The following is a 27,725-nucleotide window of genomic DNA, read 5'->3' as shown; positions in this document are numbered from 1 at the left end:
AATAGCTGGCAGTCCTCTGAGGTTCAGGCTGGATGCTGTGAGCTCCCTGCTGTGTCGTGTAGGAGTACCCTGGTTCTGTCAGAAAGGCATAGGTCCTTGTGGGTGATGCATCTCTTTTTCTGGAGATTTCAGTAGGAGGCATTTTGAAGGACAAAATTTGGCAGTGCTGCATGTAACAAAAAAAACCTCTCCCATGATTTGTTAATTGTTGAATTAATAAATGATAGAAACAATATGGCAATTTTTAAGAGATCAGCATGTTCATAAACTCTTCCTTTGAAAGAAATACAAAATCAATATCTGAAAAGATAAAAAAAAACATTGACCGAAACCAGATAATTCAAAACTTTTTTTTGTGTTGTTCCATTGATTCTTTTTTTTTTTTATTATTTGGTTTGTTTTTGAAGCATTACCACCATTTAAGAACTGTGTTCTGAATATACTTGATTCACAGATAATTTTTTTCACCAATACTTGTTTTCTGAGGATTATGAAATACAAGTTCTTTCACTTTCTACAGCACTTTAAGTTTTCAAAATATACAAGAGACTGTAAAATATAATCTCTTGTAAAGGTTAACAAGAGCCTGGCTAATTCTGCATTTAGAGGTCTCAGTCCATGGAACGTATTTATGTTTCACCTCTACTGTGGGATAAATGTTTTGGACATGCAAAGAGGTTTTATAAATTGAAAGAAGTTGTAGAGAAAGCTGTGGAAGTGCAAGAACTCAAACACTGAGTCATCACTCACAGCCTGTCTTTTCACTCTCATTGGAGAATGCAATTTAATATGGGGCTATTATAACTTGGAAATTTGTTAGTAATTTGAGAGCTTTGTTTATTCACAGACTGTACCATTATTTACCATTCTCTAAAGTTAATCTTCCACACTGAGAATGTGCACTACATAATGGTATGTAATCCAAAATCCAGTGGTATTAATTCTGTTATGATGAGGTATTAACATACCTGTTGGTTTACATAAAAGGCAAAGAGAGCAGAGTCATCAAAAAACAGTTGTGTAACTGTAAATGATGTCATGCATTTTGTTGCTGAAGTAGAAGGGAAAACCAAGAGGTAAGGTCATTACAAACAGCAAGGGATTGCTCCCCATTACTCCATCTGGCTACTGTGAATTACCCATGGCTGACATGATACAGCTGGGCTTGTGCATTTGGAGAAAGGTTTCTCATAGAGTATTGCCTGGATGCTGTTGAGGACCATCTTTTTCCAGGGATTCATGCATATGATGTGAATAAACAAACTGTACTGCAAAAATAGTCATTCAAATCCAAGAGAAAGCTGACTTGCACTGCTTAGCAAAGTGGTGACATTATTAATTAAAAGTCTCAGTATTGCAAAACCTTCCGAGTGGAATATTCTGATAGCTCCCACACCCCAGCTCATGATGAAAGATAACCTTGTGCTGAAGATGGACTTTTAATTTATTGGTTGGAAACGTGTGGCTGACGGGAACCTTTCACTTTTAGGTCAGTGTTTTGAACCCAGGCCAGGTAAGTAAGTGACAAGGTTGCTAACACATGCAGACTGTTTGGTAATATCTATGAGGTGAGTTGTATGCTCAGTTTAGCTCTCAGGGGGACAGGTGTCCCCATCACTTAAACCACCAGAAATGGCAGCTTCGTTGGAGGTGCCCAAAACTGACCTTATTAGTGAGAGGTAGGGACAGTGACTTTTCATCCTAGAGGTGAAAGCTAAAAAAATTTCTGTATGTGAAAATGTTTTCTCAGATTGCATCTCTGGGGTTACTCACAGTCATTGCTATTCTTAACCATTCCCTGAGACGCTTCTTTCTCCATACTGAAGTGGCTGGCACATTCACTAAAGAGTTTAAGGAGAGAAGAATAACTAACATGTAACTAGATTTACAGTAGTAGGTAACTGGTTTATACTAAAAAGCTCGATTCAGTTTTTAAATGCAGAATTAACGCTGGATGGCAGTGAACAGATACTGAAGATGTTGGTAGTTACGTGTTGTTTTCTGTCTTTTCAGAGGAGGTTCTGGTTTTGATTCATTTTTTCACAGTTCTATATTTATGAGACATGTATAGTTTTGTCAACTTTCTAATCTCTCTTGCTACTGTTTCTTTATTGCACTTTTTTCAGGGTAGTGTTTGAGCATCTCAAAAACAATGGTTAAATGCCCCCTCAAAATAGTGCTGTGGAATGTAAAGGGTTTATTATCCTTGAATACAGAAGTGGGATGCTGAAAAGCACTCAGATATGGCTAACATTTGCTCCCATTTTTGTGAAAAGGATTATAGTCCCTTGTGAGGAATCATGGGTCATAATTTGCTCAGCATTTAGGACAGTAAAAATATTTTTCAAATTCCTGTCTTAAGTGCCTTAAAGGCTGTTGCAAAGCTGGGGAGAAAAGTGTCAGGGTCTCTTTTCAAGGATGGTAATACAGACCTCAGGAAATGTGTTTACCCATAGAGCAGATCATGGATTCCACTTTCATTTTATTTTGGTTTGTTTAGTTTCCCATAAACACTCTTCTGCCTATTGACTTTGACTCTCCCTCTACCTTCTGTTTCTTCAGCTTTGTTTCATTACTGTTCTCTGTCTTCACCATCTCTTCTTTTTCTCCAATATCACTGACAAATCTCCAATATTAGATTTCTCTTTGCTAAGGGAAATTAGAGGGTCATATGAAAATAGGAGATGGAAATGGGGATCACCAGATAAAGAGCACCCCGACAGAAAAGAAATTTACAGCTACCTGTTGCTTGCCAAGTTCTTGGATTTCTACAAGGGAGTTGTTTTCCACTGAGTGACTTCTTATTTTGTAGTCTTTGGATCGCTTCTCTGCCAGGATACAATCTGGCAGGAAAAATAGTGTTCTTGATATTCTCTCTTTTCAAGGCTGCAGTGTAGATGCCAGTTAGGATGTGAATCTTCCATGAAGATCATGAAAAGTATGACTGGGAGAATTGAGACTTCTTGCTTATCTCAGTCTGGCTTTCTTCTAGTTATTTCACTTATTTAAGATTAATTTGAATTGTAGCTCTGTCATGAAACACACTTGCAGAACCATCTTTTTGTTGTCTTACTCAAATGTGATAAGCATGCACCCTGTTCTGTTATCCAAATGAGTATGTAAAAGGTAGTACAGGAAATGCTTCAGGGCAGATTCCTACAGAAGCCTGTTTAATAAGCCCTTCCACTTGGAGTGGGCCACTACTTACCATTAGTAGGAATAAACTCTCTGACTTGCTAAACACATTTCCCCCCCTCCCCATGGTTTTGTGTTTACTTTTCTTCTTGGATAAATAGCTGGCTGCTATTGCAACCAGCTTGGGTACATGACATAAAAGAGATCTGCTTCTGTAGAGTCTGGGTGGGGACCTTTAAAATACTTTGGCTTAACCAGTACAACTAGGATGGCTAGAGTCTAGATAAAATCATAAGCAGAGGACATGTGTGCACCTAAATGCAGACTTAGAACTGTAATACAATGTAAGTTTTTGCTTCCTCATCCTTGGAAGTTTAATTTTTAATAAATATTTGGATGTAGCAGAAGCTGTTGCTTACTCAGCTGGTTTCCCACTTTCATGTAAAGAAAATATGCCAAACTTTTTTTATAAGACTGTGTTTTTCTCTTTTTTACTAAAATTGCCACATGTAAGTTTGCCACAGACCATTCTGGTCTGCTTAGGTGATAGCAGTGTATTTAAAAACATTCAGAATTCAGAGAACACATCAGAAGCAGGCAGGAGTATTTTTGGTTTTGTTTTTTTTTCCTTCTGACAGTTCCTTTGTCTCTTTAATTCCTTCACCTTAAAAAATTGGGTAGCTTGCAATTGTTGTGGAGGTAAGAATGAGTAAAGATATCTTAATATTTTTATAATGCAATATAAAACCATACCCATGCTTTTACTAAGGGTTTTCATAGGACCCCTACATCTTTTATTTCTGTGTTATTTTTCTGAGTAGGCTTCTCTTATTTGCATGATGCTTGAAATTCCAGAAATTAAAAGTAGGTTTAGACCAGCATTTTCCTATGGATCCTGAGTACCTTTTAGTTTCAAGTGGGATTTTTAATATTGCATGTGTTCTTACTTCTGAAATATCAAAGTTTTTGTTTGAAAATACATTTTGAATAGGCAGAATCAATTTAAATTGAAAAAAATACTCCAACTGACAACCTTTTGGTACTGCATGTATTTTGAGAAGTCACATAGTAGGATTTTACAGATGCTTTCTTAAAGCTTTCTTAATAGGTGTCATCAAGAGTACTGAAAAAGGAAGGGGCTTCTTTAAGGGAATAGAGCTGTTGGAGCATTGTGTCGATGGTCCATCACAGCTCTGACTTGTCTGAACACTTACCTAAATTTTCACACTTAAGCTAATTTTCACACTGAGGCTTCTCTCTTGCATGTAAAGTTTGGCTTATGTACCTAAAACTTCTCTCTTTTCCAGCTATCTCAGGTGATCCAATAAAGATATCTGCCTACTCCTAATAAACTTTGCAATATTTTAACTGGTTTAGCCTCTTCAAAGACCTTGTGAAGTGTCTCAGCTTCCTTCCTTTCCTTCCTGTTCTTTCCCTAAGAAAAAAAGGCTGAGGTGAGGATAGTGCAGGCACTGAGCCATACTAAATTTTCCATGCAACTTGCTACCACCTGAAGTTTTTTTTTCCAGTTTAGACCACTGTGACAACATAAACTTTCTCTGTTTAGAACTTTCCTCTGAAAGAAAGAACTAATGTTTTTGTAACAAAAGGCTTAATAATCTTTACATTGCTCGGGGTTCAACCTTGCCAGATTATTTTTCAAGGGATATTTACATGCTCTGGGTGTTTTTTTGGTAATAGTGAGCACTGTAAAACAGACGTGCAGTCATTCAGTACTGGAGGGAGTTGCATGTTTTACAGGAAACCCTAGACTCACATGGGATTAGGCCACCTGCTTTGCATGGACTGAGGTCTCCCCAGGCTCTCCCATGCAAGCAAAATGCAGCGTGCCAATAAGACATGTGCAAAGTCCTGTGTGATGAATACATCCCTTTGGTGATTTCTCCTGTGAGTGATAAAACTGAGGGGCTGGAAGGAAGTTCCCTGAGTTAGTAGAGCAGATCTGCTGATAGTGCAGAATGTGCCAGTATATCATCTCTGACACCATCTATTCAGCTATATGGATGGATGTGCTGGAGCAGGAAGGGCTTACCCCAGCTATGGTTTTGGGATATTTCTGATGGTGCTTCTACTCATTTCCATTGTGAGATGGTTCTATGCTTATCCTTTCTGGTGTTCCCAGGAATTTGGCTTTGACTTGGCGCCTGTGATTTTAGGGTTTCCTTTTAATAACATTTTGGAACATGCTAATCTTCATGCCATCCTTCACAATGTTCTCCCTCTGCTTCACTTGACTTGTTGCTATGCTCTGGTATAATTGGGGTTAAAATCCCACTTGGCTTCCTGGTGTTATGACATGATCCAATTGTACTCTGGTGAAGCACCTCTCCTCTTAGAGTTATTCTAGTTATTTTACTAACATGTGCCGATGCATTTAGGTTTGCAGTGCAAGGGAGCAAGTTAATAATTCAAGCCAACAGCTAAAATTTAAGATTTTATTTATTTTCAATTCATAAAAATATACTCGTGCATGTATACAAGTATAGCTGCTCTAGATGCTCGAGGAACATCTGAAAGGTACCATGTGTAGTTATTGGTTTACATCAAGCTAGTTTAAAAGTGCTGTGCAATTTTCTGCTGCGTTTCACCTTTCAGCCTCTTCTTTTGAGAACAGAATAGACAGCTAAGAGAATGAGGGCCAGCACAGACTGTATCCGAAGCCCAGAGAAAGCCCCTGATTCTGCAGCCATCAGGACATGCTGTGGACACAGGAGCTAGGAGATCATATTACAAGTTCACAACTTATATTTTAAAACAAGGATAACAGTCAGATGGAGGATTCTTCAAGGGGAAACCTCAGTCTGGCCTACTGGGAATGTTCTGGCAGAGCTCCTTCTGTAACGCTCTTGTCATGCACTCAGAGCCCAGTAATGTTCTGTATAATTACAGAATGAATCACTGCATGCCATTTAGCCTAGAAGTGATGAAGACCCTCAGCTAACACAAAGAGAGAGGAAAATCCCTTTAGAAGAAGGGCTGTAAAGCAGTTTCGAGAAATAACTCCATCAGACTGAAATAATTCAGGAAAATTTGGATGTAAACAAATATGTTGAATGTTTGTATTTGAAGTTAATTTTAGTCAGGTGTGCTCTCCTACTCTAGTTATTAGAATTTAAGGTCCACAAAAAACAAGCTGTGTGTTTGTTTTCCTTAGCAGGCACAGAAAGTATTAAATTTCCAATTCAAATAAAACCAAATGACTCCTTTGAGCAAGTAGCCTTTCTTGGGCTGCTGATAGGGGTACAGACAAGCAGACACATGGCTTTTGAAATAAATATTTGTTTTGAGTATTTATAAATACTATAGCAGAGAGAAATTGATTTGAGTTGGAGTGAGTGAAAGGCAGAGTTAACCTTGACATGAGATATATGTACTAAGTAGGACACAGGTCCCCAGTGCTTCATTAGGCTGGATCCACTTCTGAATTTCAATACTGAGTGCAAGCAAACAAATATTTCTGAACTTGTAGAGTGTATCCCCTGTTCACACAAATCATGCTGCTGCTTTAGTGATATTCATTATGGACTTGCTGTCAGTGCCAAGCTAGAAATTTACTTTAAATCTTCAGGAGGTGGAACAAATTATCTTGACTGACCAGTATTGGAGGATGTGGTGACTGGTGCTTACTCAATTGTCTTTATCCATATTATTATGTGCACATGTGAAAGTTGTTATCATGGCGTCTTGTTTTCTGGCTTTGAACCACTATCAAAACGAAGTTATCGTTACGCTCACATAAAAAGGACGTGGGCTTTCGCAGAACTGTAGGACAATACAGATCTCAAAGACACCATTTTTCCCAGCAAACCATGTCTTCCATTGTGCTGGTGTAAAAATATTTGTACAAATTTGGCATACCCTATTCTCTTTTTGGCATTATCTGCAGTTGATTGATAATTAATTAGGGATATTTCCTTTTGCTGTCCCTTGGTTGCAATTTTATTTATCAGAGACTTGTAAAATTAAGTGGCCTGAATAACTTACCAGGTAAGAGGTTTTTTCCCCATAGGTATACACCTTGCCATCACAGATCTGTGAATTGTGGAGAATATGCTATTGGCAGTCTTCACAAGGAGGCTAAGTGGGCATAGAACATAAACTGCATTCTCTTTCCTGGAGTTAGTGTTTCCAAAACAGACCTGTGACAGCAGTAGACAATTAATGGTGCATTAAGAGAACATTCACCTGTGGGGCTGCAAATTCTTTGGCTTCCTGCCCTGCATCCCCTCTCTGGGGTCTCTCCTCTCAGAATGTTAGCAAACTTCCTTTTGTAATAAAAAAACTTGGAAAGGAGAAATTTTTATTTATTCATATTTTCAATTTGTAGAGCCACATAAAGTAAATAAATCGTAAAAAGAAATGTCTAGTTTTGTAGACATTTATTTGTGTCCTTTCTGGTATTCTGCCTTCAGTCCTGCTTTGTTTCTCTGGGCAACCTGATACTCTGAAATGTTCTGTACAGCTCAGCAGAAAAAGGAATTTGCTTTGTCTAAGTCATTTAATAGCTTTTAAATCCCAATGGATTACAAATTTCCAGGGTACAATATGCTGGCTGTATCTTGATCTCCAGGACTTGAACATGCTTTGAATTGTTTCTCAATAACTATGAATAGAATTGTTAGTTAAAGCCAAAGTAGTGAGAACAAGTGGTATCACAGTAAGAATAGAGGGATGAGGGTTAAATAAAACGTGGATTGAGGAAACTTAAAATTTGCAAGTTAAATTGTGTAGTAGCCTTCATGCAGTCACTAATGAATTACATCACTGAAACACAGTTAACACTTCCCTAAGCATCATTTCTAAACCATATTTAGTCCTGGATAAAATAAGCTAGTTTGGAAAGCACCAGGCTTAAGAAGCCACACACCAAGAGTCTGCTGTGAAGTACTGCAGTGCCATTTCCATGAGGCACAGGACAACTGTAGGAAGGGGATGGATAGTGCCAAGTCATGGCCTGGGGCACTGATAAAACAGAAAACCGAGTGACTGTGGTTTAAATCAAAGATGTAACTCTCCTATTTTAGATGTAGAAGGTAATCAAAACTATATAGATACAAATGGTCTAAATAAAGACTCCCATCACAGTTGAGTGCTTTAGCAGAACTTGTTATCTCATGGATGGAGGCCTTGTGGTAATTCCAAGCTTATCCTTCAGAATGCTACAAATGCATTACAAATGGAAATAATCTTAACAAAACTACAAATATAAAAAATCAGATCATAAAAACCACTCTGTCATCAAACTATTGAAAACAGTTTGACTCAGCAGTAGCAGCATCTTTTCCTTTTCTGTATCACAGCAACATCGGCTGATTGTTGTCTGCATAGAATGCATTTGTCTCTCAGGAAATTCAGTGCCATAAAAGCATCTATTTTCAAGAGAAACTATTTAAATTATTTGAAAACTTTGTGACCTTTGGATAAAACTTATGTTTTGTGCCTACTAGTGCAGCATCAAATAAGTTAATTCGTATATATATATATATATGAGCTAAGAAGTGCCAGGATCCATTTCATTTTAAGAAACTGAGAAGTAGCCTTCTTCACAGTAGGCATCAGATTCATATTAAAATATGAATCTGACTTCTCAACCAGTTAGGGTTGTTGCCATCAAACTCTTAATTAAATGAAAAGCGAGGAAAACTCATTTATTTGAGTGGTACAAGGTGAACATGAAATATTTAGAAGAAGAGATGGAAATGGCTGAGGCTTTTCTCTGACTTCCTCTCTGAATTTATTATGGTGTGCTTGGAACTGTTCTATAAACTGCAATAGCATCTGCAAATAAGCACATGTCCATCACTTAAACTTAATTCATGAAAGTCTCATTTATTTAAAGGTTCAGATTTCTAGTATTTATTGACACATTGCCATGCAAGGTCTATATGCATTTACCCTTGAGTGCTTTCAGTTCTGGTTATTTTTTCTGTATTGCCATTGTATTATTCTTTTCAAGAAGCTTGTAATAATTTTTAATATTTGCAAATGACTTAATGTGGTGCTAAGCCTTTTGTGATATATACCACCAAAATAAGATACTGCTTGAGGCAGACAAATTACTCTTATAAACTAGATCCTAACCCTATAATGATCCAAACCAAATGCCATCCTAACACTCCATCATGTTGTGCCCTGAGGGTGGAGGTGCCTAGAATCCGTTCTGTGAGGATTTTATGCTCTGGTTTCAGGTCTCTCATGAACTCAGTGAAGCTATTTACCCTAAAGTGAGGAACATTCTGCCTTCCTGAATGGAAGCTAACATCCCTTTATTAAAATGCGTTTGCAAATATGCTTCAGCTGCAACCTTACTTATCCCTATATGCACACAGAGCATCTTACATCCCTACCTGCAATTCATCCTCTCCATATCAACATGGACCCCTGCCCAGAAACGCTTCCAGTATTTCCTTCTCTCTCCTCCTTTTTCTGGGTGCCTACAGTTAGGGATTTCACTGCACAGCTCTGTCATATCCATAGCATTTCTTGCTTCCTTTCAATTCAATAGAAGATAAAAGGAAGCTGTTCCTTGTCAGTGTAGGAGCACTGAGAAAAGAGCCCAGCAAGCTGCCCATCAGTTCTTCACATAAACTGAGTCAAACCCAACAGTAGTCACAATGTTATTATTTAGCAAAAAGTTGCTTTTTTAAAGATTAGACCATTTGGGGAAAATTCAGTCCATATTTTCTTAAGGTATCAAATCTCTCTAGAATTTGCAGAATTCACTTCCAGGGAAGATCTTTGTCTTAATCTACTGGCTGTCCTTATTCTGTTTCTAAGAGGTCAGAAATTAAATAGTCTGAAGAAACAGGCAAGAATAAAGAAGGCCAAAGGGAATTTTTTATTTACAACTGGGATATATCTTGTTTTTTAAACTATTTGAATGAAATGTTTTTAAAACTGGAAATTTGATGTAGCAAAACAAGGGGAATTCCAAATATCTGACAATTTTAAGAAGCTGAAGTCTAACTTACTAAAAATGTTTAGTTATATACCAAAGTCATTGTTACTAGCGTTAAACACCTGATAAAATACCTAGTAAATACAAACTTGCTTTATGTATCTTAACAGACACTGAAAAGCAAGGACAATTTGTCAGAAGGCTGAAAGGAGTAATGGATATTCAAAACCAGACTAATTTAACTACTAAGTTTTACAGTAGCCTGTGTTTTGACTTCATTCATACAAAAGGTAACAAGTATATGACCTCTGCAATGGAATTAGTTCTGTTTTTCATCTCTGCAAGTAAAAGCAGACTTGGTTATTTGCTATGGACACAAAAATATTCATGATTGATTTTGTGATCATTTTTCCCCTGCAAACATGAGTATCTGAATTTGTGTTTAAGTTTTGCCTTTATGTGTAGAACTTCTGCCTGGAGATGCATCTGCAAACAGAATCTAGCACAAAATTGTTTCTATTCAAGAAATTCTTTGCATCTTTGTGAACATCTGGGATAAGAATTTTGTAGTTGGCAAATGTATAGAATGAATGGGAATTGGACATCCAAATCTCAGATGCAGTGTTTACTCAGATGGCTTAGCAGTTGTTTGGAAAATGCCTTGTTGATAAGTATGTTTTTTTTAATTGCTGTTACAGACGTTTACAGCCTGGTGCAATTCCCACCTCAGGAAAGCAGGCACACAGATTGAGAACATTGAGGAAGACTTCAGAAATGGCCTCAAACTGATGCTCCTCTTGGAAGTTATCTCAGGTTAGCTAAAATAAAGTTTTCTGTGTATTTACAGCACACTAACTGAAACAATCTTACAGAGTAAGAATCATTAACAAAAATTGTTAATGACTCAAAACAATGAACACAAACTCTAAGTAGACTGAAAAGTGAGAGATGAAACACTGTAAAGCAAAAGGGAGGGGAAAAGAAGCTCTGCTTTTTGCTTGTTTCCAAATTTTTCTGGTTTGGGCTTGTGTTCCAGGATATCACAGTATATCAGGGTATCATTGACACCACAGTGTTGTTGGACAAACTGAAAATATTGAGGACCTTGGCTTAGCCCCTAGTGCTTAAAAAGCCTTTACACTTAGGTTACAAATTCATTTTATTCTGCTTTTAGCATAAACATTTTGCTTTGCTTTTAATGACTTTATTTGATGTACCAATGCTTTCAAAATGAGTGCCTAAAGTGCACCCAGATCAATATTTAGTCACAAATAAAAGGTCTCCTTTTTCAAAAGTGTGGAACATCCAAGAACTTTTTCTTACTGATGTAAACTCACTATGTCTCTTCTCTTTTGCATTATTCAGAGGGGCAGTCTCCAAGGTAAGATCAGAATGCCCCTTAATGGGAAGGGAATAGCTCAAGCTACAACCACACAGAGAGTTTTTACAACCGAAGAGAGTTTAGATTTTTGCTGGAGATTTCAGTGTGGAAAGAAATTCTTTGAATGGTCATTCCTCATGAAAGAGAGAGAATATTTTTAGAAATTGTTTTTTGTGATCATTTGAACAGATAAGTTTGTTCAAACACATTAGCCCTATGCTCTGAAATAAGCTGCTCTGCTGTGCTGGACAAGGTTATTAAAAGCCATTCTTCTTGGTCAGATGTGTAAGGATGCTATGGCTGATCTGCTGGATAGAATCCAGCCAGCCTCTCTTTAGAGATGGGCAGATAAGGATGATGAACTCTGAGAACACTCTTCCTTCTTAATATTCAGCTGCTGTAACAGAGAATAGTAATGAACCAGAAGTGGAGTAGGAGGAAATACACATATCTTCAAGATATTTAGGGCAAACAAAATGTTTACTCTGATTTTACTGTTATATCAGAAAGATCAAAATCTGATGCTTCAGTATTTCAATTTTCTTTCCAGGGTTTGGTTCAAACCTTTTTGGCATTCTTTCAGAAAAATACCTATTAAAATAATTGCTGACTTTTAGGTAGTGTTATGGCACATCCACTCTCGATTTCTAGTCAGTTTTTTGTCTGTAGCAAGGTGCATATGAGAATAAACACATTAAATTTTTTGTTCTGCAGGGGAAAGGCTACCGAAACCAGACAGAGGGAAGATGCGCTTCCATAAAATCGCTAATGTCAACAAAGCTCTGGATTACATCGCCAGCAAAGGAGTGAAACTTGTGTCAATTGGTGCAGAAGGTATGTGAAAGATGTTGACAGTTCACCTTACTTAGGTCACTTTACGGAGCAGTCTGGTGGAGACCCTTGGCCACATTATGTGCACTGCTCTCTACATGTGGTTGCCTCAAAAATCCCTTCACGCTGATTGCTGGACTGTGTCTGTGAAAGGACAAGAGGTGGAAATATTTGGATACCTGGAGAGGGATAGGGGTATAAATGAGCACTAAGCTTAGTCTATCTCCAAGATTAAATTGAATTTTCTGTTTCAGTAGGTGTTGAGATAATGTTTTTTTCTTACAGAACATTGTGGTTTTCCCATACATTATTAAAAGTAAGGAACTCCTTTAGAAACCAGGTTGGATTCTAGGGTGTGCTTTTATACAGTCTGGTATCTTTAGGAGATATTATTCAGACAAAATGAAGGCTGACATCACTGCTGAGTGGCTGGAACCTACTCCCACTTTATTATGAGATTTTCTGCAGCTGTGTTTCTAAAATTCAGATAGAGAGTTAAGGGAGTGATCAAAAGGAACAGTGGTAGCTGGGGAGCGATTGAACATCTGAAGAAAATGGAGTGGGATGCTATTTACTAAAGTAATTGCTTTTTTATTGTTCTGCTGTTCAGGTAGCTGAGTACCAACATGTGTTTGGCTAGCTAGATTCTGACAGATGTAAACTGAGATAAAGAAGGCAGACTGTCACTGTAAGTGAAACTATGCCTCCCTAGGAGATTCACTTAATTGTTTAAAGATGACAAAGGTGTGTGTAGAACTTGTTGCTCCATGAAGATATTTGCATAATGGTTTCCATAGCCATTCCCATACCAAGAATGATGTGGCTAGCATGATATCCAACTATTTTTGATTCCATAGCCTCAATGATGTGCTTTCTGTGCTTTTTTCCCCCACTCTAACATGTCCTTACAGTAAAATTTTGGCTGCAGTCTCATGATGATGATAAACACCCCTATATTCTACTAACATTTTTAGGCCTTTTTAGATTGATTTATGAACCTCTTTCCATTTCCAGATTTCTACAGGCTTATATGTATCCTTATTCTGGCTTCCAAGCCTTGATCACGGGGAGCTTACTGTGGTTGTGGATGGAACAGGAAATTCAATATGTGAGATAAGGGTATCTGTAAAAATAATGGAGAGATCTGTCAGCATTCATTGGTTTTATTCTGGTTTGACCTAGCCCACTTGATTCCTCAAGTGCTGTTCACCAAATGTGTTCAGTTTCTTGATCTAGAACTCAAAAATCCCAAGAAGTGTGCTCCACTGGCAGAACATTTGTTTGAACTCACTCTATTTATTTGAGACTGAACTGGGTGGGTAACCTGAAACCAAATCCATACCATCTGTCTTTGGGCACATAACAGATATGTTTTTTTGGGGAATATATCATCAGTGAGGAGAAATGGGCAATTCACACAGGCACTTCAGATCTCAGAAGAGCTCCGCTGCATTCCAGAGATGCCTGGCTCCCTCCATCAGCTGTATAGGCTGCTGGGGCACCCAGGCCCTTTGCTCAATTAAACAAAATGGGATGGAAAAACATGCTGCTACCTTAAACCTCTGCAGTGAGGCTCTTCCGAGAGCCATGGCATTGAATGAACAGCAGAGGGAACTGAAGAGACAATTTATGTGTGGAAATAAAAATTACAGATGTCTGTTTGATAACTGGCGAAGAAATGCTGAGATTACAGAGCATGGAGCAAATGAAAGGTAGTTTCTGTCATGTCATGTCTGGTCAGGCTTCCTAACCAAAACCAGAGTGTAGCAAGAGGAGTGTCTTTGGGACAGAGTGGTTGTTCTCAACAATCACGGTTTGTACAAGGCTGGGGTGTTTAAACCAAGATACATCTGCTCATATCTGCTCCTGGAAGGAGCAATCCAGCCCTCTGCACTCCCATCTCCCTTACTTTGCCCCATTTATTGCTGGTCACTACTGCCAGGGTACTTAGGCTGGGCAATAGCACTTGAGCACTTTCTGAAGGCAAAGCATCTGGGATAGCTTATATCAGACCTTGAAAACATTTAAACTAACTCTGCTGTTCTCCTTAGCAGCAACTGGCACGGGTTCAGATGCTGTGTGATTTAGGTGCTCTGTGAAAATTCCCTTTGGGAAGGTGGCAGGAGAAAAGGCACTTACTGCAAGTTGTCTGTCCATGAATACAGTATTTCTTCTTGAATGTAGCAGCAGGTTACTAGCTAGCTAGTAACCTGAGAGATTAAGTTTATGGTTTTAGCTATTATTCCCTGTTTCTGGAATTCTCAGTCTGTCAAATGGATCTTTTAAAAGCAAAACTGAATTAATTATCATTTAAAAAAAACCCCTAAATTCTTAGATGGAAGCATGGGAGAAAAGGTCACAGCTACTGTGATAGCTTAGGTGCAGAGAGGAGCCTGTCATTGTAAGACACGACACTATGTTGAGAATGGCCTGATGCCCACATTAGATTACATCCATGTGGGCAGGAGCAGATAGACTCACGTGCCTTCCCCTCCCACTCTGAGCAGGCTGAATACAAAGCCAGCTCTGGCATAGCCGTGCTTAGTGCCCTGTTAAGTTTACTGCATCCCCTCTACTAAATTAGTTACCTAAGGCACAGCGTTGTGCTGGTGCAGCAATGCAGTATCACATCTGACTGGGTATGGTTTCACAGTGTGGGACCTCTGGCACCAGTGTGTGTTGAAAGAGTCCCTGTGCCCCCTGGAACTGCATTCTTGCTCCCACATTTTACAGCCCTGCCCTCTCACTTGAGCTGACAACTGTTGCTGTAGCTCTGCTGGAGACTGGATCAGCAATATGATCTGTTTTTAAAACACTCTCCACTTCTTTTTTTTTTTTTTTTTTTCCTTTTTTTGCATTTTTCAGCATTGTTGACCGGGCAGTCATTACAGTAAGTTGGAGTGAATGCCATCAAGGAGGCAGAGCACAATATCCTTAAGTTTGTTTTGTTATTGATGTCTACAACCCCTTAACTCTCTGCCCCTGTGTGTGAGCACGGGGCACGTGGGCTTGCCTTCATCCATCTGTTTGGGCATTCTCTGAGTTACATGGATGCTTGGAATACTTCTTAATTTCCAAAGCATGAAAGTTTTGTATTTAAATCTGCTGAGGATCATGTTCCGTTGTCTGACATACTGAATGGTGAAGAGCACGGAGGCCCAAGGGGAACAACTGGCACTTAAAATGGGGCCTCAAAATGGTGATTCCTGTGCACAGTACAAAACTAAAATCAGTATTTTTAAGGGTCCAGGGATGTTCTTTGAAGCCAGCATTATTGTTCTGAGCCTGACTTCTCTGGGCTGTCTGTGGAGTAAAGAGAGCTGGTCACTTTTAATTGTGATGCTGAGCAGGAGCCAAATTTATCTAGTCTGACTTGACTTGTCAAAGAATCTCTCTCTCCACTGGTCATGAAATGAGACTGTAGTCAAGAAACTAAAAGAAAAAAACTGTGAAAGTAATCCTTATGAGCCATTCACAGTCCAGGACTTAGAAATTTTCCCTTAAGTTTTAAAAAAGCACAATAACTCCATTTGCAAGGTACTTGCATCCTCAGTGAGATGAACTAGATATGGAGAACCAAAAAAGACAAGTTTCCTGTTAATTGGAAATACTTCTGTATTGCTTTTCTGGGAAGTGGGAAAAATGTTAAAGACAAATGATCTGTGAATCTGCAACAAGAAGATTAGAATAAAAAATAAATTAATAAGTTAAACCAAAGCAGAATAAAAAAAAAGTTACTAAAACCTTTGAGAAATTGCTTTGCCTTTCTTTTTTCCTAGACAGTTTTTATTGTTTCCCCTTTTTTTTTTCCTCTTCTGTCCTCATCCCCAGAGAGGTGTAACTTTGTGTATGTGAGGGGTAGGAGCTATACTTCAGCCAGAGCAAACAGGCAGTGTGAAAAAATTAATGAAATCTTCTATTGACCTGTAGAGGAAAATTATAGAGATAAATCAATGCCTTTTTGTCACTGATACTTTTCAATATTTTAGCAACTTTGTTTTTCTTCCTTGTCTTGTATAGGATATGTCTTATATGTCTCTTTTTTTGCTGTTGTTGTCTTATGCTAGCAGTTTTATGAGAAATCAAAGCTGGCAAATCACTTGAAAATCCTCCTGAGGCACAACAAAAGAAAATTCCCTCCCTTGCTCTTTTATTATGTATGTGTGTACATACAGATATGTAAATCAAAACAACGATGTAGTGATTATGCAAATCTATTAATTGATTGCCTGACAATCAGCAATGCCTCCTGAGCATTTAAATACATTTATTTTACACTTGAAGAAATTTGTCTTTACTGTATATATGTATCGGGCATCTGAACTGACTTGACTTCCCACAGGAGGAGAGGAGATATAGCTACATGCTCTAATTTTCATTTGGTCTTCTTTTGTCTGGAAGGGTTTTGTTTTGAGTTTGAGGTCTTTCAGGGCCCATAAGGCAGGATGCATGGATGGCAGGCAGAATGGTTAAGAAATCTGGAAAATTAGTGCAGGATCCAAACAGGAAAGTGGGAAATTAGCCATTTATATATAAACTTGAATTATCACACTAACAAAATAAGTATAGGGTAGTGATGGGTTACACATTTCCTATCACATTTGTTAATTCCATTGGTTCAAATGACAGCTTGTGTCTCATCCTACTGCAATTTAACATGTATCTCAAGTCTCAGAGACAGCAGCTGCTCTTGTTCTGTAAAAGTTGCCCCTGGATTCAGGCAATTTTAAGTAGCAGAGTGACAGCATTTTCTGCTGGCACCTCTATTGGCATTTGATGTTAAATTGAGGAAATTCCTCCTGCTCCTTGCCCAGAACACCAGTGGGCCCCCAGGCAGACACAGCTGCTTCACTTTTTGAGAAAGGCTGGAGGTGATTGTTGAGTAGGGGAGCAGCTGGTGCTTTCCCTGCTCCACTGCTCTTTTGGTGTGAGGTGACTGGAAACTCAGTTTAGTCTCACTGTGTTTTTCTGAGTCTCTTGACTTACTTTTCAGAACGGTTTAACATTACCACCACACTTAAGTGATCTGCAGTACATTTTTTTGGTGTTGAGAAATTTAAGTGGTATCACTTAATTACAATGTGGGAGCACTGAATTCTGACCCAGCTTGTGGCAGGGAGTCCCATGTTCCCTGTGTTATAGGTAGTTTCAAGCAGTCTTGGAACCAAATGAAACTCCATAGCTAAGAAAAACTCCATTTGTGTTAAAGATACTTAAATGTGTGTATACTTCAGAGCTGTGAGGCTTTACAACCTCCTGGCTGTGGTTCTGAACAGCTTGGCAGGAAGCTGTGTAGCCCAATGTCAGGAGGTCCTGTGTCTTCTGAGCTGTTCTTCATGTCTTGTCTGGGCTGGCACTAGAGGTAAATTCTCAAACATATCTAAATAGTATAAGGGAAATTCTGAGTACCATTTTATTAAAAAACAGTACTGTTAATGTCCTGTAATTTCTTAAAAACTGGGGTAAGACCCTGATGTTTTTTGGTTCTGTTGTATTTGTTAATACTGATACTGTTCAAACTTGCAATATTTCCCTTCATGTTCTCTCTAAAACATCATCCTAAAAGGTAAAGATTTGAAACTGTTAACCCTGAGAGAAGCCTTTTAGCATGGAAGGACTGAAGTGACCTTAACCTCAGTAACCTTCAGTCCTACTAACAGAAGAGCACTAGCATGAGTTGTTTGAAAAATGAACCCAGGTGAACTCTGTGAATAAAAACCTATAGTATAAGTACAATTAATTTATTAGGTACGTTGTATTATTTATAGAAATATATGATTAAATAAGGTGAAATTGAAAATAACAATTTAAGTACTACTATTATTTCTATTTTTCACCTTAGAAATTGTGGATGGCAACGTGAAAATGACACTGGGTATGATCTGGACTATCATCCTTCGTTTTGCTATTCAGGATATTTCAGTGGAAGGTAAGAGTAATACAATTAGGTTAAATAATTAAGAAATTTGTTCAAAGACATTTTTAAATGAATTGTGTATAAGTGACAGGATTGTTTTAAAAATATTTTTTTTTTCACAGAAAATGCTACTGTAAGTTCTCTACCTGGTGACAAAATGAATTTCTGGAGGGAAGATTATTTACTCTCCTTATCTTGACAGAGACTTTGAGCCAGCTTTCTAAGTGCAGAAGTTCCAGTCATGTTTCTCAGCTACAGAGACAGAAACACGACTATGTTTCTGAGCTTCTGATCTGTACCCTTTGTGTTTGATTCTATTTCCATCACACATTTTCAGTCCTGTCCATTTGTCACGTTCTTTGCAAATAAATATTATGTCTGATTATATCCCTCTTCTTTCTACCTATCACTTTTTCCTCTCACTGTTTCAGAATATTTTTTCTTAACATCCACTTGGTAACTGGCTTCAAAAAGCATGTTGTAACTCTTTAAATCAAATCTATGCTTTGGAAGTCTAGAATTCTAGAAATTAATCTCAATTTTCAACAAAAGTAGAATTGTTTCAGGCTCTGCATTTTATCCTGCCCACATAATTGGTGGAATATTAAATATGGACCTAATGGTTTATTTAATAATTTCTGACCTTTACTTATGCACTCAGATGCCCATAGGGTTCAGATAATAAATGCATTTTTCAGGCCCTTAAACCTCCCAATGAGCAAATGAACAGAGACTATGAGCATATTTCATGTAGGCACCAACACAATATTTTATGTCTATTTGCATTATATTTTTAATGGGTGTTTTTCTCCAATCTACAGTCTGCTGTCAAAAAAATATAATTCCTTCAATTTTTAACATCCCAGAACTTTTGTGCAGGCTGAAACTCTAATCTTAACTGACTTCTGTATTTTACTGAAATTCCAGTAGTTCATTTATATGAACATCTTTTAGGATTAAATGTTGGTATATGCTGCTCAGTTTCAGGTGGCCAACAACATTTAAAATGACAAGAAATTAATTACTTGAGCACTTTTAAAATTTTTCCTTTTTTTTTTATTTCCTTGTGTCTTTTTCAGAGACCTCTGCCAAAGAAGGGCTGCTGCTGTGGTGTCAAAGGAAAACTGCTCCTTACAGAAATGTGAACATTCAGAACTTCCATCTTAGGTAAACTTCCATTATTTCAAGAGGTAGAAGCAATCTCAAAAATGTTATGTCAAATTTTCCCCACAGTTGTGTAGGTATATATTTGATCAGAGAATTTTGCTCTTCACTGTTAACTAGACCTTTTTCAAATTCTCCTGCTCTTATCTTCAGAGTGTTATTTTGGTTAGCCTTTACCTTTATTTACTATGACTTCCAGAGCTACTACTTAAAAGAAAAAAATCCTTCTATATACAGAATGACCATATTACATTTTTAGAGGTCCTATGTATTATATGGGAATTCCTGAATTCTGCAGCATTGTGGCAAATGACTGCTTTCAAATGAGAGCCACAGAGTTCTTCTGGCAAAAAGACCAGTGTGTTGAGCATGTGAATATCTCGTTATGATGAATCAGTCTTTACTATTTTGCAATGTACATTACTATAAGAAGCATAAAATGCTCTTGGTACATACACAACAGCAGCACTGTAAACACATTTGTTTACAGAATCAGGCTCATAACCTAAGTTGGAAAATCTAGTGAAACTCCAGCCTTGTGTTTCTATGTTTTCATTAAGAGCTAGAATGGGAATTCCAGGCCCTATACAGACTGTTTGGTTTGGGAATTTCACTGGGCTAGTTCCTGAATCTGTGCCACTGGCCTACCACATTAAGGTGCATGACTTATCATTTGCACTGTTTAACCACGTGATCTTCACTTCCCTGGAATGCTTCTATTATTTAAAACAAGAGCTCCATATTAGTGTTTTGAATTAGTTCTTAACGTGTAGTACCTAAAGCACATTTAGTGACAGAGAAGATATAGTTCATACATATATTCCAAGATAAGAAAAACTTGTCTACAATTTGTAATTTACAAATTTACAGTCCCTGTATTGCCTTTCAGAGATCTGAAATTTATGTGTTACTTCCCTATAATATGCAAAGATATATTTAGTAGAACTTTTTATGGATTGATGGTAACTGTAAGTTACAGTGTCAGAATCTTAGTGTATGTATGTACATACACTGGTCTGACACATGATATGGGGAAAACATCTTGAGTGGAAGTACCTTGATTTATGTTTGGGTGGCTCTTACAGTATTACTCTGCAGTGGGCTGAGTATTTTACTTTATTTTACATCTTTTGGGAAAAAAAAATTGTTTGGTGCTCAGTTTGATTTGGAGTTTTACATTCTAGATGGTTTTATATTATACAATGTAGGTATATTCTGCTTGATTTTGTTACATTTTTTTTTGGAGATGGTTCTGTTATGTGAAGGACCTACCCAGACATCTCAGTAGAAGGGATTTTAAGAGTCTTAACATGCTTAGGCTCACACAATTATTGCACAGGACAAGACCTCAGACCCCCAGTCCCTGTGAGTGCTTAAAGTGTTTACATAAAGTGTCTTTCAAAATAATTGCTCCTGGCTGAAAGGAACCTCTCATAATCTTTCAAAAAATATGTTATTTGTAGCTCCATTAATTTCCTGTTCTTGCCACAGAAGGTAGTGGGTCTGAAGTTAGGGTGAAGTGCAAGAACTCAGATCAAAGCTGTTCTATGTGTGAAGTTCTTTAAATAAACTGAGCTGATTTATGATTTCTTACTTTTCTGAGCACATGGTTGTGCCAGTAAAATTCTTAGAAATAATAGAGGAAAAGCCAATTGCTTCAGCAAATTCACGTAATTACAGGTTTGCTCTCCTTTTATTTTTTCACAAATACGCTGCAATTGGAGATGATGCATTTTCATGGATGAATCTGTACTTGAGCTGTCCTAGAACACTGCATGAAATAAGCAATTGAAATCAGGGACTGTTGCACAAAATGTACGTTGCCTAGAAAGGATACGAAGTGTACATGGGGTATATGGAGTACACCTTAAGTGTGTATGGACTGTGGAGTAAGATATGTACTATAGTTTAAGGAGTACAGTAACAGAGCATCTCAGAGAGAGTTGACAGGACATAAGTTCAGGATTTGACAGAATTCCTGCTTTAATTTAAGCCTTGAGCAAGGATCAAACTGTAAAATGCCATGACTTTATTAACTAATTTTTTTTCCATTTTATTTTTTTGTTGTAAAGCTGGAAAGATGGCCTTGGATTATGTGCACTTATCCACAGACACCGACCTGATCTTATTGACTACTCCAAGCTAAATAAGGTCATCAGTCTGGGTGGTACAGCATGCTGTCCTGCAGTGATTTGGCTGGCTTCTGGTTTGCTTAGCATGTTTTCTAAAAGACAGGCTGAGGAGTGCATACTAATTCTGACTGACTTTCTAAGGTCCTTCCCAAAAAAACCTCAATGACACAAGGGAGAGGACCTCCTGACTGTCCTATGTCCTTTCCTTCCCATTACAATGACTTCAGCATTTAATTGCAAATAATCTGGCCCTCAGATTCTGGCAGCTGATGAAGTCTTTACGCTGCCCAATATGGATGTTAAATCAAATACATTGGAATTATCCATTTACCGCTGATAGTGTTGTCCATCCTGTTTTTATCTGGTGTAAATGACTATAGATTTCAGATCAGTAAACAATGACATGACAATTAATCCCAAGATTCTGTAGAACAAACAGTACTCTTGTTAATTAAGAATACACAGTAAATTACTAGTCTTACATATTCAGAGAGTATTCACAATAATTCAATAATTCATAATAATTCAATAATTTCAAATCACTGATTCTCAGATTATACTTCTACCTATAGTTCCAGATAAGTGGAAGCAAAACCAATAGCCTAACCTCCTTAGGTAGTACCTCATGGGGATTAAAAAATATTTTATTACAGTCTGCTACTTATGGCAAAATGCACGTATCTAAATAATACTTTTGTTTGAGAGAGAGAAATGAGGAATGAGCAGTAATGTCAGAATTTCTTGGAATCATTACAAGGGAAAAAAGCCTAGAAAGAAGTAGAATGTTGTTGTTTCACTTTAGGTCTCAATACATACATGCTGTTTTCTTCCCTCTGGAATGAATGCTTCTTGAGGTCTCATGTAAACACCAGTGCAACAGAAACCTTAATCATGATTTTAATCTGTTGTGTTCAAATTTGCATCGATGAGAGAGAGTGGTAAAACATCAACTGTATTTTTCCATTCCATACCCTTTCGTTGCAAATTGATTTACTACTGGAATCAACTGTTATTAGAAAGTCTGGTGAAGAAAAGCTAAATGAATGAACTGAAACTATTTTAGAATTTAGTCTGCTTTGTATGTTTATATGGTCAATTTATGCCAGGGTCCCTGAAGTATGCAGTGATAAAAATAAAATGAGCTTAGTACTGAACACATAAGATTTTAATTAGGCAGCTGTTAAGATAACTTCAGATCTGAACTGATGGGCAAAATACTAGCCATCAATACCACCTTGTTCTCCAATTCTATATGCAACCTTTCCTACAGATAATCAGAGTAATGGAATGACTGAGCTACCTGTCTCTGTGCACACGTGCTTATTGTGCATGGCATGAACAGAAGTGAGTTTGATTGAATCTGTGCTTGGAATAGTGGTACGTGGTGCTAAAGAAATCACAGTTAACCATCCCATAGATGAGTGCTGAGAAAAGGGAACAGAACATAAGCAGGTCTGCTTCAATGTTGCTATTTTCCTCTTGGAGGTTTCCAAAATAAGAACAGGTCAGGTTTCAAATTGAGGCTGAGCTGTTGCACGTAAAGCACATGCAGAAAAAAGTCCTAAAATAGATCTTGATTTTCTGGCCTGGCTGTGTTTGATTGACTCTTCATTTTGGTTACATTAACAGCTGTCTTGGTGTCTTGTTTCTTATCTCCTGCATGCTGTCCTTTCCTTTTCTCACCAATATGTTTTGTGTGAACTTGTAGCTGGAAAGATGGCCTTGCTTTCAACGCCCTTATCCATAGACACAGGCCTGATCTCCTTGACTATGCCAAGTTAGATGAGGTATTTCTTTAGCTGTAGCAGAGATTTTTAGCTACTGTGGCTTGTAGTTCTGTTTTAAAGGATGGGTGATGGAAATCTCCAATTATTCAGAAGCTGCTATGATTTTAAAGCAATCCTTTACCTGCGGAGCAATATTTACTCATGTACATAGTACCAAGCACACAAATAGGAGGTGCTCATCACTCATTCATAAGCCAAATGCTTTAAACTAGTCAATAGGTCTCATTTAGATTTACTGCCTTTTTTACTTGGCTTTTCTGCGTCTTATTTTCCCAGTCTCTCTCTATGGACATGAGCATTGTTCAGAGTGGCTGTGTCCAGCTAGTAGTTTGTGACTATGGTCAAAATAATAATAGCATTAATGGCATGAACTGCCATTTCACACAGCATGTTTTCTCTCCAAGCTGATGTGTGAAGGCTGCCTTAATGGCAGCCTTAATCTGACACACTTTCATTGTCAGCAGCAGCTGTCTGTAAGACACAAGATCTGTGCTCTCTATCTGAACTGTGTTCACTGCTTGCTTTTCCTTTCCTTCAGAAACCAAAATCTCAAAACCAGAGGAAGTGCTTGAGTTTCCACAGCCATAAAATTTTGTTTATAGAGGCATTATGGATTTTTATTTCCAAGCCCAAGTTGGCAAGTTTGCCTCCTTCTGGAGAACAATTCTGTCTGTGCTTGCTTCTTCTCATGCATGTGCTTAACCAGCAGAGAACTCAGTGGAAGTCATATCCCTGTCATGTACTGTAGAGTGGGTATAAAACAGGCAGGGCTAGCTCTGTGTTGAACAGTCTCACTTAGCCTGCTGGTACAGTGGCATTTAGCATCTGTAGTGCTGCTGTACTTCACTCACAATTAGCTCAGAATTGAGTGTACACTGTTATCTGTGTTCACCTCCAGAATGCATTTCCAGCAGAGTTCTAGCAGTAGATAACAGCTTATTCAAGTTCTCTTTTGAAAGCATAGCAGCAGATGACCAAAAGTACATGTAACTAGACTCTGTTTTTTGAAGAACAGTAGTTGTGACTCCAGTTTACAGTTTGGAGAAACAGGAGCTAAGTTTTAGTGTACCTACTCTAGTCTTGCTTCAAAGAAAAACTTCTATCTTTGACTCATTATATTTTTTTCTTTAATGCAGGATGACCCCATAGGGAATATCAACCTTGCCATGGAAATAGCAGAAAAGCATTTGGATATTCCAAAGATGCTGGATGCAGAAGGTGAGACTTATATCTTACTGAAGTTTGTGTTGCTTGTAAGCAGGGCACAGTAAAATACCTTTTTTTTTTGTTTTTTCTAGCAGATTTTCAGTATTCCTTCCCTATGAATCATAATGTAGCAACCTGCTTCATTTTCAAAAAAATATTTTCATTCCTTTCCTGCATGCTTTGGATAATTTCACTCACTTTTTGCTTTATTTATTGTTCGTTAGTGTTTGCATTTATTATAGTGCTTTGGACCCTAGTCTCAGCACATGGCCCCACTATGTTGAGGTAAAATGATCACAAGCTAGTCCTTGTTTTTAACAATTAAAATTTAATAAAGGGAAATTTAACAGTTAACAAAAAGCATATTCGGTTTTTTGAACATTTTAAGTGAGGGGGCAAAAATAGAAATAGTAGAAGTTCTTTCAAAACTTTCAAAATGTACTAACACATGCCTCACTTCCTCTGAAAGAGAGCTGGGTTGAGGGAAGCATTTTTTTGGTTTATTTTAGTTGTAAACTTTTTGCAGTGATACTTTTAACAAATAATTCATGTGTCTCCAAATATCTTGAGTGTTTCCTGAATTTCTTCAAGGTAACCAAACTTTTGTATTCTGGGAAAAAAAATGCTGCCAAACTACTGCAATTTGACTACATTACTTCAAAGCATTCTTCCCCAAGAATGGAGACTCAGCTCTGGTGGCTTGTCAGTAGAACAGTGATAACATAGGAATTATCCAGAGCACTCAAACTGACTACACCTGCTCCTGTTGAAGTCTTCATTTGGAAAGTTAGACAGGATGATTTGGAAAATCCAGGTTGCAACCTCTTCATTGAAGAGTAGTTTCACCTTCATGCTTTAAAACAAATTGTTTTCATCTTTTGAACTGAAATTCTCCTCTCTAGCACCACTTAATAATTTTGCTCTGAAATATTCTCTGCAAGGAATGAACAGAGAAGTGCTGTCCCCTTGCCACTGAGCAGCTTTCTACATTTTTTTCCCTCTTCTCTTCATAGTCAATATAAGAAACCTTTTCTTTTCCTCACCAGTTTTTCTGCACATTCTATTCCCTATCTTACTATCCTCCTCTTGGCAGGGGAGGAGGTAAAGAAATTTTCTTTCTAATACCCTTTAGGTATTCATGGTCACTTTTTACCATCTTTACTTCCACTGTGCTCTCCATGGAAACTTTGTAAAGTTTTGTTCACAGCTACAGAAAGTAGATGCAAAATCAGTAAATATATTGGTCCTGAACCCAGAAATCTCACTGTTAACATCAGAATTTTTCAGTCATTCCAGGGTCTTTTCAAGTCAGTATCTAGTCACTCCTTACATTGACAGGAATCCATGCAGCTTGCACTAGAATTATTCATTATTTAGCCATAACTGCTGTAAAAACAACTTTTCCTGCCTTTCTCTGTTAAGTATTGGAAAGGTCCATTTTTACCCATAGATGCATACCTGGATTGCACTCACTTTATATTTTCACTCTCCTGCCATGGTAGGGACAAAGCTACTAGCCAGCCAAGCCAAACCCTCCTGTGATTTATGCTATTAACTAAAAAGATGGGCTGGCACAGGGATTGCAGAGATGCTACTATCCAACTTTTCCTAGCACAAAATGTATTTCTGGACTGCAGGAGCTGTACAAGTTTCCAGTATATGCCAGTACCCTGTCAGCCACAGGGACTCTGTGCTGCTCCACACTGAGTGCAGTTCTGCTTTGTGACTGTCAGTGGCTCTGCAGTAATTGCAGTGATTCAGAAGAAGTTCTTTGGAGTGGCAGTGAAGCTGAACCCAGTAGATCTGCCAGCCATGCCATCTGCTTGGAAGTTTCCACAAACCAGAAGGAAGCAATACCCTTCTGTACAGTCTCAGCCTTCAGATGTTTTGCCATTTCAGGGAGAGTTGTACCTTTTGTGTTTGCTGATTCTGAAAGCTTAGGTGGCTTTGCACTTGTATCAGTAAACAGATGCAGCCTGAATAATTGTGCATTTATTTGGAATCCTTACAGCACTGAGGTGACACCATTAGCATAATCAGATGAAAGTACCTTGTGAGAATTTCTGAGCAGTTAACCCTCTTCTCTCTACACAGATGTAGTAAACACTGCCAGACCTGATGAAAGAACCATTATGACTTATGTTTCCTGTTACTACCATGCATTTGCTGGTGCTCAGAAGGTGAGATTGTAGATGGATCAGATCTCATCCTTCACCTTCTGTCTTGTTTTTTTCAGCAATTTTTCCTTTTCTGATATTTTCCTCACTAGTTACTAGAACAGCATCTTAGAGCTGAGCTCATTTCCTCTTGCCTCTTTCCTCTGTGAGCCGCTGTTTTGGTAGAGCCAGTAGTAGTCTATCCATTTGTTCCATAGAAAAAAACCTTCCTGTCTCATCTTTCTGCATATTTACTAATAATATCCAGTAGGTTTTTGACAGACAGTTACTGAATGGGTAAGTGATGATATTCCTTCTAAATGAATTTGTGTGCATTCATTTGAAGCACCATTAAAAATATAAGATGAAAATAAACTCAGAGTGAGAAACAATAGTAGAATGCCATCTTTCTTCTCTCTGCTGGATATTATTTCTGCTACACATGTCAAAATCATCATAACATGCTCAGAAAAGAAACCCTTCTCTTATGCTTTCAGGATTGTTTTTAAAATGTTAAATGCTTAATGGTAAGTACAAACAGCAACACCAAATGATGTTCCTATGCAAAACAGACAGAGAAACATATATAGACATCTCAGATGAGCTCTAGAATCGTGTCCTAAAGAAAAGAAGGAAAATTCTAAAAAGTAAGGGGGTTTGGAGCTGGGCATACTTCAGGTATTGGTAATATAGAAAATGATATATAATGCTAAGGTTATAACTAATCCATGTGCAACTTCCAGAGAACATCTCCCCAGATTGAAATGTAGTCTACCTTTCCTGTGTCTTAGACAAAACTCCCACAATTTAAGTCACCAGAGATACGTGTGCCAGTTCTTAAGCAAAGAGTCCTGGTAAAATTAGGTTTACTCCTCCTATGACACTGCTGGATCAAGCCCAATGAAAAAAAAAAAAAATCCTCCTCTTTGCATGATGTTATACTGAATTTTTAGTGTACTTTTTATTCTGTCAGCACCCCTCAATCTAACACTACATTTATTACAGCTTTGTAGAGTTTCTCGAATACAGAGCTATGGACAAGAAAACAGTAAGGAGGACATGAAATTATGCATTTATTTATTCATCCTATTTTCTAC

At 37.8% G+C, this 27,725-nt stretch overlaps 1 protein-coding gene across 3 annotated transcripts in view; it reads left to right on the top strand.

Annotated features, from left to right (window-relative positions):
• The window catches only part of ACTN2 (actinin alpha 2), a 67,485-nt gene that overhangs the window by 12,510 nt on the left and 27,250 nt on the right, over positions 1 to 27,725 (top strand). For 2 of the 3 annotated variants that reach the window (XM_086877723.1, XM_086877724.1), the window contains exons 2-8: positions 10,753 to 10,867; positions 12,150 to 12,269; positions 18,109 to 18,195; positions 19,263 to 19,350; positions 21,420 to 21,498; positions 24,403 to 24,484; positions 26,567 to 26,652. In XM_086877723.1, coding sequence (XP_086733849.1) covers positions 10,753 to 10,867; positions 12,150 to 12,269; positions 18,109 to 18,195; positions 19,263 to 19,350; positions 21,420 to 21,498; positions 24,403 to 24,484; positions 26,567 to 26,652 — 657 coding nt within the window. The remainder of the gene's footprint in view (positions 1 to 10,752; positions 10,868 to 12,149; positions 12,270 to 18,108; positions 18,196 to 19,262; positions 19,351 to 21,419; positions 21,499 to 24,402; positions 24,485 to 26,566; positions 26,653 to 27,725) is intronic. The other variant, XM_023923585.2, reaches the window with a different exon arrangement.

This window comes from Cyanistes caeruleus, chromosome 2 (assembly GCF_971803275.1).
Source record: "Cyanistes caeruleus chromosome 2, bCyaCae1.hap1.1, whole genome shotgun sequence".
NCBI lineage: Eukaryota > Metazoa > Chordata > Aves > Passeriformes > Paridae > Cyanistes > Cyanistes caeruleus.
The sequence above is the reverse complement of the archived record's forward strand: the minus strand, read 5'-3'. Positions and strand labels throughout refer to the sequence as shown.